General features: G+C 33.3%; 3 protein-coding genes across 4 annotated transcripts; 1 reads left to right on the top strand and 2 right to left on the bottom strand.

Moving 5' to 3' along the window:
• Positions 1–136: 136 nt before the first annotated feature.
• Positions 137–2,839, bottom strand: LOC130955872 (SWI/SNF complex component SNF12 homolog). 2 transcript variants are annotated; one of them, XM_057882858.1, is made up of 3 exons: positions 2,610–2,839; positions 816–2,430; positions 137–425 (listed from the first exon to the last, which is right to left on the bottom strand). In XM_057882858.1, exons 2-3 carry the CDS (start codon positions 2,375–2,377, stop codon positions 353–355), a joined length of 1,635 nt encoding a protein of 544 aa, XP_057738841.1. In that variant the 5' UTR covers positions 2,378–2,430; positions 2,610–2,839; the 3' UTR covers positions 137–352. The 2 variants fall into 2 exon arrangements, with proteins under 2 accessions (XP_057738841.1, XP_057738840.1); XM_057882857.1 differs by having other exon boundaries at positions 816–2,403; positions 2,610–2,821.
• Positions 2,840–4,553: 1,714 nt separating this feature from the next.
• LOC130955960 (F-box/kelch-repeat protein At3g27150-like) lies at positions 4,554–6,433 on the bottom strand. Its single transcript, XM_057882975.1, has 2 exons — positions 6,228–6,433; positions 4,554–5,959 (listed from the first exon to the last, which is right to left on the bottom strand). Exon 2 carries the CDS (start codon positions 5,913–5,915, stop codon positions 4,692–4,694), a length of 1,224 nt encoding a protein of 407 aa, XP_057738958.1. The 5' UTR covers positions 5,916–5,959; positions 6,228–6,433; the 3' UTR covers positions 4,554–4,691.
• A 9,702-nt stretch (positions 6,434–16,135) lies between these two features.
• Positions 16,136–17,401, top strand: LOC130957753 (uncharacterized). Its single transcript, XM_057884599.1, has one exon. It carries the CDS (start codon positions 16,136–16,138, stop codon positions 17,399–17,401), a length of 1,266 nt encoding a protein of 421 aa, XP_057740582.1.
• The last annotated feature ends 469 nt before the right edge of the window (positions 17,402–17,870 follow it).

Below are 17,870 nucleotides of genomic sequence, written 5' to 3'. Positions count from 1 at the left end.
TTGCCTTTCGTGTCAAGAACCAAGCAACAAATAGTTATGGTTCTTCAGGCCACACCCCCTTTTCAAAGTGTGGCCGTTTCATCATATTGGTGCTTTTAGAAAAATAACATTCCACCAAACTGAACTGCAAACAGTGAATCGGGAACGATACCATTTTTTTCATGATAGGACAATTAGCATCACTGCAACTATTTGTTCTCAGACTGACTCATACAACATATATTGCATTACAAAAGGTGCAGCATTGGTTCCAGCTGCATGGAAAGCTAGCTACTTCGAAAATTCCCAAAATACATCTTCACATGTGTCGCCAAAATGGAAGAATGATTAATTAAACCTGATACTGCTGGCATCATGTGCTTCCTGGTGCGTCACTCCCTGATGCCGGTTTGCGATTCAAATACCTAATAACAGCATCTTCGACCCTGTCCAAGTTGTCAAACAGCATGTAAAATATCATGTTGAACTTTTTGAATTCACATTGCGGAAGGAAAATGTCATGAAGATTGATAACTTGCTTATGAACAGAAGGAAAAGCACCTTATGCATTCTAGCCATTTGAAAATGAAGTGAAATGAAACATCCCAATGGCTAGATAAGTACAACTAAATAATAGTAATAGTTTTGTCACACATCATTCACTTGACAATTTTTGAAATTATTGATTAATAGACTATACATCATTCTAAAGTAATATCTTTAGGTCAATCATTACCATGTCTAACATCATAGAAGAGAAATGCAGATAGATAAAGTAAACAAATTAAATTGGCAGATACCAAAACACTAGACAAGAGATAGATCAGAAAGATTACCATGGTTGGTTGTAGAAATCTGATCGACGCTCTTTTTCAGTGTTGCGACTGGGTTCTCCAGCTGCAAGTTTCAGATCCCTGCTTTGAGACTCGATCATGGCATTAATAAAATCTACAGGAGATTGACTGAAACCAAGAAAGAATGCTCGTCTCCTACGGTGCTCGTGGATTTTTCTAATGATCCCACATATCGATTCATCACATAGCTCAATCTCTTTGTTCTTCTCCACATTGGCCAATAGTACAGACAACTCTCTCTGAATAGGAAATGGAACATCAACAGTTACATCATAACAAGCAGTTCCAGTTGGACAATTTCCCGAGAGCTTGATCTTATGTTCCAAAAGTACAGGCTGTGGAGGAAACAAATGGTGTGATATTTTCTGTGAAACCATAGTAAATTTCATCTTATCTTCACCAAATACTTTCTGCAGAGGCTGATCGCAGTGAAAGAAAGAAGGGTCACTTGGATTTTGCAACTTCCTGGCCTTTACATAATGCCATATTGCAGCAATAATTCTAGGACGAGTATCAACCTCAATACCAAGAACCTCAGTCAATGCTGGTGAAAGCTTAAATTTCTCGGGGACATAATTCATTTCCAACCGTATTGTTGCCGTAAATTCCTTGTCCCCTTTCCTCTTTACTTCAAAACCTTCCTGAGGAGCAGAAGATCGAGAATTCTCCCACTGAATAATGTGGTTATCGGGATACAGTCTCTGATCCAAAGAAATCGTTACTCTCTTGAAGAAAGCTGAGAACTTTGGATACAACGGAGACGACTTCTGCACTACCCCAGGCTGATCAGGGTCTACGCCATCTTCCAATATCCTCCCAACTATCTTCAACGTCCAAGTAGGTGGCTCGGCATTTGGCTTATTAGGAATTGTGCGAATTTGATTATTAAAAGTGTTGAAGACATATATGCGAAGAGTCTTCTGAATACAAGGTGGATTTTTAAGCGCTTCCTGGATGTCAACCTTCTTCCTAGCAAGCGCAGCATCAACCCGAGACTCAAACTCAAGAAGCTGAGTATACAGTGCAGACTCTGGCAAGATAGCAGCTACTTTATCCTGAAGTTGCTTCTCAGGGACCTTCTGTTTCTTCCTTCGAGCAGCAGGCGTTAGTTCCATCGGTCTTAGAGGCGAGAATGTGTTTGGAGGAGAATACCCTACAGGGCGAATAGGGGGTTTCAATGGGATCCTTTTACCACTCATATTGCCAGGTGTAGACACTGATGGCGATGACACCCCCAAATTCCCCAAACCAACAGACTGGCCTTGATTTAAAGCCAAACTCTGAGCCTGCAAGTGAGCCTGGAATTGAGCATGAACAGCTGCTTGGGCAGCATGAGCTTGAGCTGCTTTGGACTGAGCTTGAGCAATGGCGTGTGCTTGGGACATTGGGAACTGCCCTTGAAAACCAGCAGCAAGCTGTGCTTGTGCTTGGGATTGGGAGAAACCAGGGTTTCCGGGGGAGGGCATTGCCGAATTTCCGAAAGAAGCCGACGACGACGGAGCCCCAATACCCTTAGAAGGATTATTATTGTTGTTGTTCGACATCACTATCTAAAACCTAGTCAACCAGTCTACAGAAAAAGCGCTAAGAAAAAGACCTAAACCAAAACCAAAAGAAAAAAAATCCAAAATTCAAGAGTTGATCTTAAATGGGAACACGGTGGGCGTGTATACAGACCGAATTAAAAGTATAAAAAGTCATGAATTAGCACATAAGTCGTGGATTTGGGTTCCAAAATGAGATTATTTAAGGAATAGAGTAGGGTTTAGGGTTTACCTCGATCTGGGATTAGGAGGATCCAGTGAAAAGGAGACTAGTGTTGATGCAGTGGGTAGTAGACGGAAGAAAACAGAAGGACCATCAGAGAGACGTAACCGTGGAGGGAGAGAAGGAAGAAGGAAGGTGAATATGGAGGTTTGGGTTGCGAGAATCGCCGAATTCCGAGGTCAAAGCTCAGTCAGTGATTAACGCTTCCTCTAAAACGATGTCGTTAGCTATTCTGCTTATTAAAAGTTTTGAATTTATTATTCAAATTTAATTTTGATACACCACAGTTTTATCCGTAACCAATTAAGTAATATTACGTTAAAGACGGCTTTATTTCTGAAAATAAAATACTAAAAATAAGATTAAAAAAATAAAATTATAAAATTTTATACTTTTATATTCTATTTGATAATAAATTAGAATAAATTATAAAAAATTAATTTTTTTATTCATTTAAAAATTTAAAAAATATATATAATAATAAAAATATAATTATAAAAAATTAATAAAATTAATAAAAAAATAAAAAATAAATTATATTTTTTATTTTATTAAAATAAACACAAAATATACTAATTCAATATCTATAGATACAATATTTTTATTTATGTCTTATCTGTTAAACACAATTTTTGCATATTATCTCTGACTCATTGTCCAGTCCATATAAACAAATACAACGAAAAATAATTATTTCTTATATTGACAGTATAATGATAATCTGAAATAATAGATATAATTAAATAACTGTATAAAATATTTCTACTACTAAAATATCAATTAAATTCTTATTATCATAGAATAAATTGCATTCAAGTATTAATATTGTGTTGGATACCGTTTTTAAAATAGAAATATGAAAGAAAAAAATCATAATAAATTGTGTTTTTTAAATAAGAAAATCTTTTAACCACATTTTTAATGATTTTTTATCAATATTATTTAAATTATTTGATCAAAAGTCTCTACCTTATTTAGCTGCAATAAATACAAATTATTCAATAAATTTAAATGGATTAAGTAGTCAATTTATTCATCCGACTTATTTTTAAATAGAGTTTATATTCATCACAGATTAATTTTTTTAGTTATGATTGAAAATATTATGAGAAAAAAAATGGCAATCATTTCTTTAATAAATTGTTGCCTAATTTAACTCTTATTCTATCATCCTTTAGGCTGCGTTTGTTTCTGAAAACAGGATAGAACAAAATACTGAGAATGGGACAAGATAAGATATTAATGGGAGACACAAAATTTTGTATTCTTGTATTCTATTTGATGATAAACTAGAATAAATTATGAAAATCCAATTTATTCTTATTTTTTTCATTCAAAAAATTTGAGATGAAAAATATAATAATAAAAATATAATTATAAAAAATTAATAAGAATAATAAAAAAAATGAAAAATAAGTTATGTCCCTTGTTAGTATCTCCGTGTCTTTCCTATCAGAATGGATACATTAATTCAATATCTCTAAACACATTATCTCTTTCTATATCTTTTCTATTAAACACAATTTTGTATCTTTGTGTTCCTACCTCTATAAACAAAAGCAGCCTTAGCAACTTAAATTCATTTTAGACTCCTATTCAAATTTCGTTAGTTCTACCTCCAATTTGCTTTTTAAAACATTATGCATTATATGATAGCTTGATTGTTCGAATTGATGTCCTAGTGAATGCATGAACACTCTTCAAAAAATGGTCACACAGTCACACTAGAGGTTACTAGGCAGTACAACCATATTTACACAATTCTCTTAGCCCTTAAACAGGTTCAGGTACCTAACAACATGCTACCTTGTTAAATATATGACACATGAGAATTCCAGAGGCATATCAGAGGATTCCGGAACCCAAATGAATTGTGAATTAGTACGCCATGCCATACGTGAACAAATTGGTGAATACATGAAACTATGAAAAATAAAATAAAAGGCAGGTAGGTTTAGAATTAGAAGGTTGAATCTTATTATCTGATTCTTTGGCTTTTAAAGCAATTATTATACTTCCTTACATTAGTTTCCCTAGAAACAATGATCAAAGAGCATCAGAATCTTTAACCAAATTCAACCTTTCAAGCTTTCAAGCTAACATCACAGCACAATTGCGAATAAAAGGATTCAGATTTGTGCTGCCACATACAATTCTCGTCCACTTCAATTTCTCAATTCTTGGATCAGGGCAGCAAGTGTAAATAGTGAAAGCGCAACCCGAAGAAGAAGAAGAAGCAGTAGCACCACCAATAACAAGGAGCTCATTCCCCAGAGACTTAAACGCCACACCCCATCCTCCTCGAGCATCAGCTCTCACCGGCACCGGCCCCAATGTTTTCCATGAATTACTTTCTTTCACATACACCTTCAGTTCATTCGACGAAGCGTCGAGCGTGTAAAGCTCGTTGTTCGCGACCGCCACCAACGGCGGCGACCGGGAACTCGGAAGAGGAATGTCCTTAAACATTCCGGGAATCAAGATCCAGATATTTTTCCCCTCATCGAAAAATTCCCCGGAAACAAGATCGTTATCATACTCATCCCGCCCTCCAAGAACATAAAACCGGTTGTCCATGTAACAACCGGAACAAAATTTTCTCTTTTGTTTCATCTCCGGGAGCCGCTCCCAGGACCGGCTCTCGGAGTTGTATTTCTCAGCAGAGCTGAGAACTTCCTGGCAAGTTGTGGTCTCCAAACCACCTGCAATATAAGCAAAGATTCCTTTCGTCGCCGAGGCGAAAAGGCACCTCGGATTAATCATTTTAGGCGCCTTGAACCATTTGTTCGTTGCCAATTCAAATCCCCAAACAACCGTGCCGTCGATCTCCTTACCGGAGACAAACAGATTAGTCCCGGCGGCGAAGGACTCCTTGTCGCCAAAATCAAAACTGTAGTCTGATGGAATCACTGGAATCTTCTTGAAGGAGGTAAAACTGGAGTTGAAGGACCACCAGTTGCTTTCATCGCTCGCGATGAAAACAACCGGTTCCTTCAACCCGATCTCTCGCCGGATTCTGAAGACTTCACCGGTTTTTAGGAATGAAAGGAACTGCTTGTTCAGACAACAGAACTTCCAGTGTTCTGTTATCGGTAATCTTGCAAGAATCAAGGTCTCAAGCTCATCGCTTAGACATGGAATCTTATAGTCAAAATAATCTGCATCCTGAAGTTTTTCTTCTGAGGAAGAAGTAGAACCGTTGCCACTAGAGTGTGACAATTCAAGAATCGTCATCTTTTCTGATGACGGATTATGGCGACACAAGCAAATGTCGCCAATAAAGCTCCACGCAGGAAACGCTTTCCTGTTCGACATAACCAATTTCTTTTTCTTTCTGAATTTTTGACAACTATCTGAAACTGAAAAAAACAAAAAAAGAAAAAAGAAAAAACAGGTCAATTATATATAAATACAAGATTAAAATTTAAGAAGGAGAAGTAACGAATTGATGTAACTGAAGTGAAGTGATGTCACTTTCAAGAAACAAAGAATGTTTTGTTAGTTTCAGAAATGAGATATAATGGATATGAATATATTTTTCTTAATGGATATTTAAGATTTTAGAATAGAGATCTCTAAATTTATGTTACAAAAAATAAAATAAAATAAAATAAAATAAATGCTTACCTAGGAAAATCCCAAGCAAGAAAAATTAGGAAGCTTTCATCAGATGATGGGTTGAACCACATCAGAGATTAACGCACAAATATTTTTTTTTTTGGGTTATCAAAAAGTTTAGGCATATGCATATTCATTCAGATTTGCAGAACTCAGAATGTGAAAAAAAAAAAAAAAACAAGAAGGTGGAGCTATGAACATTACAAGGGTTTAAGCATATTCATTCAGAAAAAAAAAAAAAAAAAGTGCAAGAGGGGACATATGAACCAAACAAGACAAGGCACACATATATAGTGATAAATTAAAAAAAAAAGAAAAAAGAAAAGAAAAAGACCAAGTCAAAGAAAGGATTAAATGGAAGAAAAGCGTTACAGAAACATGTTCTTGTGTAATTAAAACTTATAAAAGAGACGTTGGAGGAGGAAGAATTATCCTAGTGAGAAGGATGGAGAAAAAAAGAGAGAATAAGAAGCCATTAATAATCTGAGAAGAGAGGAGATCCAAGATAGAGAGAGACACCCTCCATATATATGGTGAATTGAAGTTAGTACACTTTGACATGTGTTTGAAGATTAAAATTTAAAATACAGTGAGGGAATCAATATTTTAATTAGCACCTGCATCACCATCATGGCCACTACCAACATGCATATTTCCATTTTTTTTATTTAAAAAAAAAAACACCAAGGGCTTTTTAGTAAAGAGGGAGACACTCATGAGAGCTTCCTAGGTAGCTTCATCACTCCAAACATGAGAATCAGAAGGAAAAGTTAAAATAAAATAAAATAAAATAAAATAAAAATATTATGCATTCATCACAGAAATGTTAAGTGACCAATTAATTTGTTTGTTTTTATAATTTTATTAAATCTTTAATTTAGGTTTTTATATTTTTTTAATTTTATAGTTAAGTATTCTTTATGTTAAAACGTTAAAATTAATAAAAATATTTCTTTTAAAATACATGTGATAAAAAATTTAATTAAATTTTTAATTATAAATATTTTTAATTTATAAAAAAATATTTAATTAATTTTAATATTTTTTATACTAAGAATAACTTAATTATAAAATTAAAAATAATTTAAAATTTTAATTAAAAATATAAAAATTTAAGGGGGCATCTAGTGTACAGATGCACTTGTAAAGACTTTTGTCTTTTATGGTTTTGAAAGCGTGTCACTAAAAGTGTTACTTAAAGAGAAAGTGTTACCCTTAATCGTTAACTTGGCTCTGATACCAATTTTTTAATATCTTTTTCAGAATTTCCATTAACTCTTTTCAAAATTTTCATTAACTTTTCATATGAATTTATAATTTGTATAGATTTGGTTGGTGATACTTTATAGTTTATAATTTCATAATCAAAAGTATTAATCATTTTTACTACTTCTGATTTCATTTTTATAGTTTTTCAATCTTGTTTTAGTTTAATATTCTTTTTTGCATGGATCATTGTAAAATCTTTTATTTGTTTGTCTTTTCTTTAATATAATTTTTAAACCTCAAAAACTTCTTTTATTTCTACATTTTCTGTTGTTTCTAAATATCTTTTTAATTTTTCAACTTCATTCTCCATTTTTCTTTTAACAACTTTAATTTTTAAGTCATAATATGGTTTTTCAGGCATTTATAAATTTTTTAAGTTTAGCTCCAACTTGTTTATATTTGTTCTTATTTCTATCCTTTTATTATAAGGTCATTAATTTCGAACTGAAGATTATTTAATTCCCTCTATACTCCTTTATTTACTTTTTAATTTTTTCGCCCTTTTTTTTTATTTTGTTTTCTGGTCTTTCAATCTTTGTATACTTCATTATTTATCTTAGTATTTCTGCAAATTCTATCATCGATTCATCACTATTTTCTAGAGATTCTATTAATTTTTCTAACTCTTCAACTTCTCTTTTCAATTTGTCATAGATTATTTTTAGAGCTTTAAATGCTCCTTGATTTATTTCAGAAAACTGTAAATAATTCAACCGATTTTCTCTTTCGAAGAGCTGTTTCTTGTCTTGATAGGTTACATATATTTTTCTTTATTTATTGTCATAACTTAGTGTTTAGGGTTCATTTAATTTTTTGACCTTTTTGTTTTTTATTTAGAATTTTCTTCTAGACTTTAACTTAGATAAACTTAAAGGGCTATTAATTTTGGATTCTATTTGAAAATTCGATGAAACAATTTTCCTGATGGTTCTCTTAGTAAAAGAACTGGGTTTTCAATAGCTTTATATTTTGGTATTCTGTCTTTACAATTTTTGAAATAATTCATCAACATAAATTCTTTCTCTGTTTTTAAAATTATACTATGATGGCTATTTGTTAAAGCATAATTTATTGCATATGTAATTGAAAATGGTTCATCATCTTGTTCCATTAGGTTCTTTCTGTGAAATTTATAAGCCAAACTTATAGATCTTCCAAGATTTTCAGTTGACAAAGGTATAGCATATCCAAGATGGGCATTGAATTTAACATTACGTTTGCCAATTTTCCATGAACAATTCCAATTATTGATCTATTGGGTCATCAGTAATTCTTTTGTCACAGATTGCTAAGCTTATTGGTGAATTAATTCCTTCATATATGTAGATTTGATTAAGACTTGTATAGTACTAATGAATCCATCCAATTTTAGATCTTTTTTGCTGATCCTTAATTTTCTCAATCTGTTTACTCAATTCTTCATCATTTATCAAGGCTATTTCAAGTTCTCCCTTGGAGATTTATCTTTATAGGGGCTTCAAGTTGAATTTTTCCATAGTATATATTTTTTCTATTAAAAACTTCTTTTAAAAGATTTGTTTATTAAAATTTTCATTTGATTTGAGATTTAATTCTGTTTTTAGAACAGCCTGTTTTTCATTATCTAATAATGCAGATAATCTATACTAGTCAGATTCTTCCGTTAATTCTAAATTTTCTAAATAATTCATAACTAAGAGATTAGGATAAAGGCGTACCTTTCTGGAGAAAAACTTCTTTTATTTAGAATATTTTACATAAGATGTTTTTTTATCCAGAGGGGAGATTGTAGATACTAACTCCAGAGGGGAGTTTAGAATTGGTTTTTCCTAAGGGAATTCTTTCAAACTATAGAATCGCCTTGGCAGCTTCCTCCTTGCTCTCCTAGCATATGAGTACTCTTAGCCTCCTGCTTTCTATGGTTTGATGCCTTTTACAATTGCCTAAGCAACCTATTTATAATGGTTGGGTCTGATGGACAATTCCCATCCTTACCCTTCTTATGTCATTGCTTACGTCATTGTTATTATCTTGCACCAGCTACATTGTTGGTGCTATGACCTAAGCGCTTACGTCACTATGCAAAATGTTGAGAGATGCTTCAGATGTGCTGTCCTCCTCTTTCATCATGTGACCTTCAGATGCATTGTCTTCTTCCTTTATCATGTGGGTTGATTCCGTTTTATTATATTGCTTTCTTCAGATAACTCTGAAACACATAGCTGGCACTTGTGGTCTTCTCTGTCTTTTATCAGATAGCAGAGATTCCTCTTTATCCCTTCGGGGAGCTTTTCTAAGAGTCCAGATAAGTTGTAGAATGCTGATTCAAATTCCACTAAGAGTCTCATCTCTCTTTCTTCAATTTCATTCCTTTTACTGGACACAAGCAAAGTATTTCTACTTTATAATTGATTCTTGTGTGAGATCTCTGTTATCTTTTGAGTTCTTTCGAAGACCTTGCTAGTGGTGGCTAGTCTTCCTTCATGACTGTAGATTGTTAAATCTTGAAACTTGATCAATTGGTTGAAAATTCCGGGGAAGACGGACATGAAGATTACTTGATGTGCTGGAACCAAGCATTTTCTTCTTCATTAAAATAGGTTGACTATTCGTAAATTTTAGGGATATATCCTTGGATTTACGTTGTCGATCATATTTTTAAATCTTTACTGCATCAATGAATCCTGCAGGAAAACTCACTAATAATTTTCAGATCATTAAAAATTAGAATTGTATCAATTAATCCATACTGGAAAACTGATAGGTGTCAGATGGGGAAGCATCTGGAAATATAACCAGCTTTGTTAGCTGTTCTTGGCAATAGGATAATATCCCAAGATTGCCCTTTTTCAGTCCAATTCAGGACTATGTTAAGGGTTTCTCTGAGATTTGATCTACAGACCCTTTCTTTTCTTGATTTCAGCCCTTGTAGGAATGTTTCTTATTCTGTTCCCTGGGTTTGAATTGGAGCTTTATCTGCTCTTTTTAGGGTTTGCTCTGGATGAAGAGCTTCATATTCCCTGAAAGATTCCTTTGCTTTCCAGTGTTAAAAACCCTCCTTTATGAATTATCCTTGATTGATGTGTAAATGGTGCTGCTTTTTTCCAGGCATCATATACTCCTTTCATGGGGCCATTATAAATTACATAATATTTTTTATCTTGGGTGGATTTTTTGATAATTTCAGCAATTGTTTTGTTTTCTGGAATTTTTCAGCTTCACCTGATTTGTCCACCACGCTTAGCTGGCTGAACTCTGATGGTTTTGGTTGTTGTGTTGATTTCATTGCTTCGATGGCCTTCTTGAGGAATTGGATCTGTATCTTATTGCTGACAATGCTTGCATTTTTCGAGTTCTTGTTCGTATTTTTGAATTTCTTGATCTAATGCGTTGTAGACGAACTCCATTCTTGTTAATGTATCTGCAATAACATTTTTGTCACCTTAATATATTCAATTTTATTGGATATTGTAACAAAAATAATTGCCATCTTACCAATCGTCCATGATTATAATCAACTTTTAAATTATATCGTATAAAACCTGTTAGGTAACTTGAATCTGTCCTTAATGTAAATTCTTTGGGTAGTAAACGATTTTCCATTTTTAAGAGATTTAATTGCTGCCAGAGTTTTCTTTCATGAGTGGTATCTCTGTTCTGTTGGAGTAAAAGTTCCTGAAATATACCTGCAAAGTAATTCCTTTGGGGGATATTTAGAATCTAGTGATTCTTTTCTTGTTCTAAGCTTTTTATATCTTTCTTAGCTTTTAGACATCCTGACCAGGTTATGTCTGAGGCATCTGTTTCTACTATTAAGTAGTCATTTTTCTTCTGGAATATAAAGTTCTGGAAGTTTTTCACATAATTCTTTAATTCTTTGAATTGCATACTATCTTTTCATCCATTTCCATTCTTTTTAGTACTTATTTTGGAAATAAGCTTTTAGTGTATTCTGTATTCTTTAAAAATCCTTGATCAGAAATATAAATTTATACACCTAAAAATCTTTGTAATTGTTTTCTATCTTCTATTTTATTAGGAAATAAATTTACTTTTTCTAGAACATTTGGTTGTAGTTTTAGCTTTCCTTCAGTGGATAGAATTAATCCAAGAATACACCCTAAAATCTTTGTAATTGTTTTCTATCTTCTATTTATTAGGAAATAAATTTACTTTTTCTAGAACATTTGGTTGTAGTTTTAGCTTTCCTTCAGTGGATAAAATCCAAGAAACTCTATTTCTTGTTTTTCTATTCTTGCTTTCTTTTTGCTAAGAACTAATCCTTTTTCTTTACATCTTTCTAAAACTATTAATAATTTTTGAAGATGATCTTCTTTATCCTGTTTTGTAAAAATTAGTATATCATCAATGTACACTAAAACAAATTCATTTAACTCCTTTAGATTTTCTTCCATAAATCTTTGATAAATACCTGGAGCTTGTTTTAATCCGAATGGTAATACATTCCATTCATAGAGCAACACACTTGTTGATTCTTTTGTTGGGCAAAAAGCAGTTAATTTCTTTGCTTCTTCGTCTAAACGAAGTTGCCAATATCCTGATTTTGCATCAAGAGATGAAAACCAAGTTGCTCCTTTGATTTTTTCTAAAATAGAATCTTTTCTTGGAAGTTATGAGCATCACCAATAGTTGCTTCATTCATTTTCTTATAGTTTATTACCATTCTTCGTTTTCCCCTTTTAATTTCATTATTGTTTTCAACGTAAAAAGCTGGAGCCGCATGAGGACTTTTACTTAATCTTATAATTCCTTTTTCCAAAAGATCTTTACATTCTAGTGAGAACTTCTCTATCTCTTGCGGAATAAGGAATTTATTTGGAACATTTATCTCTTTTGTGGGATCTTTTAATTTAATGTTTACTAATTCGTTATTTGTATTTTTAATATCTAAAGGATTTTCAGCACAAATTTCATTCAAAAGTTCTTCTATCTTTATTCAAGATTATTTTTTGGAATATTTATCTGAAAGTATAGATTTAAATAACATGTTTCTAATATAGAAAATATTTTAAATTTTAAGATCTTATCTATAGTAGTAGTTGGTATTTTTATACGTTTTGATTTTTGATTTATTGAAGAATCGTGTGGAGCTTTTAAAACTATATATGTTAATTCTTGAATGAATGGATGATATAGCTTTAAAAAGTTATTTCCTATGATAAAATCCATTCCAGAATCTAACATATATATAGATGGAACAATGAATCTATAATTTTGAATAAAAATTTCAACCATCTCTGCTTTTTGGTCAATTTTATGTATTGATTTGTCAGCTATTCTAACTCTTAATGGTTTCTTTAATTTTTTCCAATCAAGTTTTATATTTGAACTAGCAAAGCATTGTGTTGCTCCAGAGTCTATGAAAGCATTTATAAATTTTTCTGTTATTTTTATAGTAATAAATGTAGCATTATTACTCAGTCTCTGAGTCTGTTTCTGAGACATATTCAAAAAAATAGTCTAAGTTATCATCAGATTCTTCTAGTGGTTCCATGAGACAAGATTTAGCAATTTCTATTTGTTTAGTAAGATCCTTTTTATCCTTCTTTTTTTGGCATTCATTTGCGTAGTGTCCTTTCTTGGCAATACCAACATTTACAATTTTCTTTTTATTCGGGCAATAGTTATTTCTTGTCTTTTGTTTTTATTGTTATTTTCTTTCCTAAAATATCTCTTTTTTCTCCAGTTTGGATAGTATTTTCTTCTTCTAAATTGATATTTTCTTTTTCTTTGAAAATTTTTATTAAGACCATATTTTTGAGGTATCTCTTCATTATCCTGACAGCAAATTCTAATTATATTTGCAAATCTTTTTTGAGTTGCTTCTTGCATACAACGTTCTTTTATTTCCTCTCTTATTGCAGAGGTTGCTCCACCAAAATTATTTTCAATTGTTCTTCTATTTATTTCTCTTATAAATCTTCCCATTATAAATTCATTAGCAGGATATGGAAGTTTTGTTATATACATACTGAGATAATAATTTTATCTTCTTCTTTTAATTTGTAATAATGTATTCTATATTCACATATATAAGACTCCACATTACATAAATCATATATCTGAATTAGCTAAATGGTTTTTTGCTTCTTGATATTCTTTATTATAGACTTCTTGTCTATGATCTATAAATTTTTTCCAAAAAATTCTTTATAAATCATCATTATATATAATATCTTATCATAAGCTGTTGTTTTTGTTTCTAATTCTTCTATTATTTGGTTTTCTATTGATGTCATATAATCTCTTATAGTTCCCTTAGTATGAAATCCTATGTAATTCCAAATGTCTCTTCCAGACAATTCATTAAGTTTTGGATTAGTAAAGGCTTCTAATAAGAAGGAATTCAACCAATTTTCGAAAATTTCTTTTTCGTTTTTTTTGCAGTCTAAATCGAGCATTCTTTCTCCTTCCATTTCCTGGATTTTAGGAACGTATTTTGATGGTATTTTTGTATATTTTGAATCTTTATTTATAAATCCTTTTTTAAAAGCATAATTATCAAAACCTGTTTCCCATTTAAATTGAGATTGATTATCCTTAGATGTTCCAGCTTCATTTTTTACTTGTATTGGAATTGCTGGTTCTTCGTCACTTGAATAGTCTAGAATGTGTTCTTCATTTTCTATATTTTCATTATTTACTAATTCTTCTTCTATTTGAAAACCATGTTCTATAATATTATTTTCTTGAGCCATTTTTAATTGTTTAAAAAGCATTGTAACTTCTTCTAATTTTTCTTCAATATTCATAATTTCAATGGTGGTTTTACTTTTAACTCTGTTATGTTGATTATATTTTGAAAATTTTCTTCTTTGGGATTCTCTTTTTCCTTATTTCTTTGAAATTTTATAGATACTAATATTTCTTCAAGCATATCTACTATAGAATTTAATTGTGGGTTAAAAGTATGATGAAGATGTGGGGAATCATTTCCATGGTAGCATTTTTTAGAAATTCCATGTGAAAAATAAGTTTTTTCAGGTTTTTGAAGTCCCTCAATAAAACTTATAGTAAAATAAAGATTTTGAGAAAAATCATTTTGTATTGATTTTAAGAATTCAGTGTCATTACAATTAACATTGGTTAAAATCATTAATTTTTGATCTATTAGTTTTGATAATTTAATTATTTCTTCTCTTAAATCTTCTAATTTACTTTTTTCCATTAGGTGACGCTTTTCTTTGTGAAGGGTTACGGTTTTAAGTTAAAAGTGTGGTTTTAGAATATGTGGTTTAGATTTTGCCACATAAGCACATCTTTAAAACAACATCTTTATCATATATTTCACCAAAATTTAATTATAAATTTGATAAAATCATAAAAAACAACATATTAATTAAACTAAAAACTAATGATCATGTAAAGTGTGGGTATATATATGTAATGTTACTAAGCAATATAGGGGAAGCTGCGGATATGTGATTTTATATATGAGAAAGTATAAGGAGTCAATGGCTTAAGCGTACAATGTGTACAATGGAGGTTTAGGAAGTATTAGAGATATGACCATTAGTGTTACATTGTTCTGTCAGGTTATGCTTTTGGGATGAGTGGTTTCAGATATGGTATTAGAGTTCTAAATCTGAAAGGTCAAGAGTTCGATTCTTAGTGAACCCCAAAATTAGTTTAAATTTTTATTGAGATGTTTATTATCCTTGGTATCCGGATGGTTATCCTCGGTATCCGATGGTTATTCTGGATAGTATGGTGATGTTCATTTTATTCATGGACCAAAGATTTAACCCATTGTATATATTGTACACTTAGGCCATTGGTTCCCTAGCACTACTCTTTCTATATATATATATATAAGGATGCCTAATTATTTTCTAGAGTTATTTTGTTGTTTTTCTTTTTCTTTTTGGTCGAGTTGTTGTAAACGATCTAAACAAATTGTGAATTAAAAAAAAAAAAACTGAAAGGGAACCTCTTCTACAATATTCAAATACCTATAGTTGAGGGGAGATCTTTGTAATTTATCCTTTATTTTTTTTAACATTGTTTGAATTCATGATAAAACTGTGCATTTAGATATATATTTTATTAGATGTACCGTAAAAATGTCTATTTAAAAATTAATAATATATAGTTTAAATATAGTGTCGAAATTAATTTAATATCAAATAGATACTGATATGACCAAGAAGAACGGTTATGAGATATAGCTCGGTAACGCGCCCATGATCATAACCGAGCATTTGTAATAATCGGCATTTATTTATCGGCCAGACGATTATTCTCATAACGCCAGACAGACAGTTAATGCTTTCCCTGACGTTACGGCTCAGGAAAATGATCGGCTCTATCCAAACGAGTATAAAAGAGGAGAAGCAGGAACAAAAAGAGGTAAGCCATCTTTCTAAGAAAAACCTCCATACATATATTCTGCTATTGACTTGAGCGTCGGAGTGCCTTTGCAGGTACCCACCTCCCCGGTTCTTTCCTCGACGGTGTGATTCGTATCAAGCCTTGGAGGCCGACCTACCTTCTAAGGAAGACGACCTATACCTCGGCTCATCTCGGTAAGAACATTGGCGCCCACCGTGGGGCCGAAGCTTAAAGATATCATCTGCTGAAGGCCCTAAAGTACCCTAGCATTTACACATGGCTGATGTTCCTCCCCCCACCCCCTCGAGCTTATGAGGATGGTGACCGAGCTTCAACAGGCAAACCAACGGATGGCGGAGGAGAATCAAAGGATGCAAAATCAAATCGCGCAGCTGGTTAACGCCCGAATAGAGCACAACAATGACCATCAACCGCGACAAGAAAACGACGAGCGACGGTCGAATCCGACTCATGTCTCGGAAACACCTCAGAGTAATGAGGGAGGAGGCAACAACAATGAGGAAGGTCAACCTGATGACGAAGAGGAAGAACGAGACAACTCTGCCGGACCATTTACAACCGATATAATGAATTTTCAATTGCCAAGGCAATTCACCCTGCCGACGACCCTGACACCATACAATGGACTAGGAGACCCGAAGCAGCACGTCAAAAAATTCCGATCTATTATGATCGTCAACGGTGCATCCGACCCAATTTTATGTCGCTATTTTCCGTCATTTTTAGATGGTCCTGCACTTGACTGGTTTTGCTATTTGCCTGCAGATTCTATATCGCGATTCCAGGAGCTGGCGAGGCAATTCGAAGATCATTTTGCCGCATCAGCAATCTACTTGCACGATTCGGACTACTTGACAACCATTAAACAAGGGCCGCAAGAAAGCTTGAAGGATTACATCACGCGCTTCACCAAGGTCGCCATGAGAATTCCCGATCTCCACCCAGAGGTTCACCTTCATGCCATTAAGAGCGGCCTCCGCCCCGGCAAGTTTCAAGAGACTATCGCCGTAGAGAAGCCCAAAACCTTGGCCGAATTTCGGGAGAAGGCTAAAGGTCAGATTGATGTTGAAGAGCTCAGGCAAGCACGAAAGACAGAAAGATCGCCTGCAAGCAAGGATGACGATAAATCCCGAGATAACAAGAAAACATTCAAGCCAGTTCCTCGTTATGATTCATACACCCAGTTCAACGCAAAGAGAGATGATATCATCAAGGAGATACTCAACTCTAAATTAATAAGGCCTCCTCGAAAAGCTGGCAATTATCCGGAATCAAAGGGAGTTGACAAATCAAAATATTGCACTTTCCACCAAAAGCACGGACACACAACCGATGAATGCGTTATTGCTAAGGATCTCCTAGAACGACTGGCAAGACAAGGACATCTCGACAAGTTCATTGCAGGACACATGCAGAGAAACACCATCCCAACACTTGATACATCAGCAGTAGGCACATCCTCGAAAGGAAAGGAGAAAGCTCCGGCACAACCTAGAGGGGTAATAAATTGCATTTCAGGAGGTTACGCTGGAGGTGGACACACAAGCTCAGCCAGAAAATGAACTTATCGGGCCATGTTAGCAGTAACAGACGCTCCCAGCAATCCTCGGCCTACGGCAAATGCCCCAGAAGTGATCTTCAAATCAGCCGACTTAAATGGTGTTGACGCCAACCTAGATGACCCTGTCGTCATCTCCATTTAGCTAGGAGATCTGATAGTACGAAAAGTTTTACTCGACCCAGGAAGCAGTGCGGATGTTTTATTTTTCACCACCTTCGAAAAAATGAAGCTGAGCAACAATATTCTACAACCGTATCTTGGAGACCTGGTCGGATTCTCAGGAGAACGAGTTCCTGTGCTCGGATCAGTGTGGTTACAGACCACACTCGGTGAGCAACCGTTATATAAGACACAAGATATTCAATATCTTGTGGTCGATTGCTTTAGCCCTTACAATGTCATTTTAGGTCGCCCCTTTCTAAATAGATTTGCTGCAATTGTATCTACAGTTCACCTTTGTGTCAAGTTCC

This window comes from Arachis stenosperma, chromosome 10, assembly GCF_014773155.1.
Source record: "Arachis stenosperma cultivar V10309 chromosome 10, arast.V10309.gnm1.PFL2, whole genome shotgun sequence".
NCBI classification, from domain to species: domain Eukaryota; kingdom Viridiplantae; phylum Streptophyta; class Magnoliopsida; order Fabales; family Fabaceae; genus Arachis; species Arachis stenosperma.
Note: the sequence above shows the minus strand (reverse complement) of the source record. Positions and strands in the feature narration are given on the sequence as shown.

Coding starts and splice junctions, on each gene's coding strand:
- LOC130957753 (XM_057884599.1), top strand. CDS start 16,136: ATGGTGACCGAGCTTCAACAGGCAAACCAACGGATGGCGGAGGAGAAT.
- LOC130955960 (XM_057882975.1), bottom strand. CDS start 5,915: ATGTCGAACAGGAAAGCGTTTCCTGCGTGGAGCTTTATTGGCGACATT.
- LOC130955872 (XM_057882858.1), bottom strand. CDS start 2,377: ATGTCGAACAACAACAATAATAATCCTTCTAAGGGTATTGGGGCTCCG. Junction 426..815: donor GATTTCTACAACCAACCATG/GTAATCTTTCTG, acceptor CAACTTGGACAG/GGTCGAAGATGCTGTTATTA.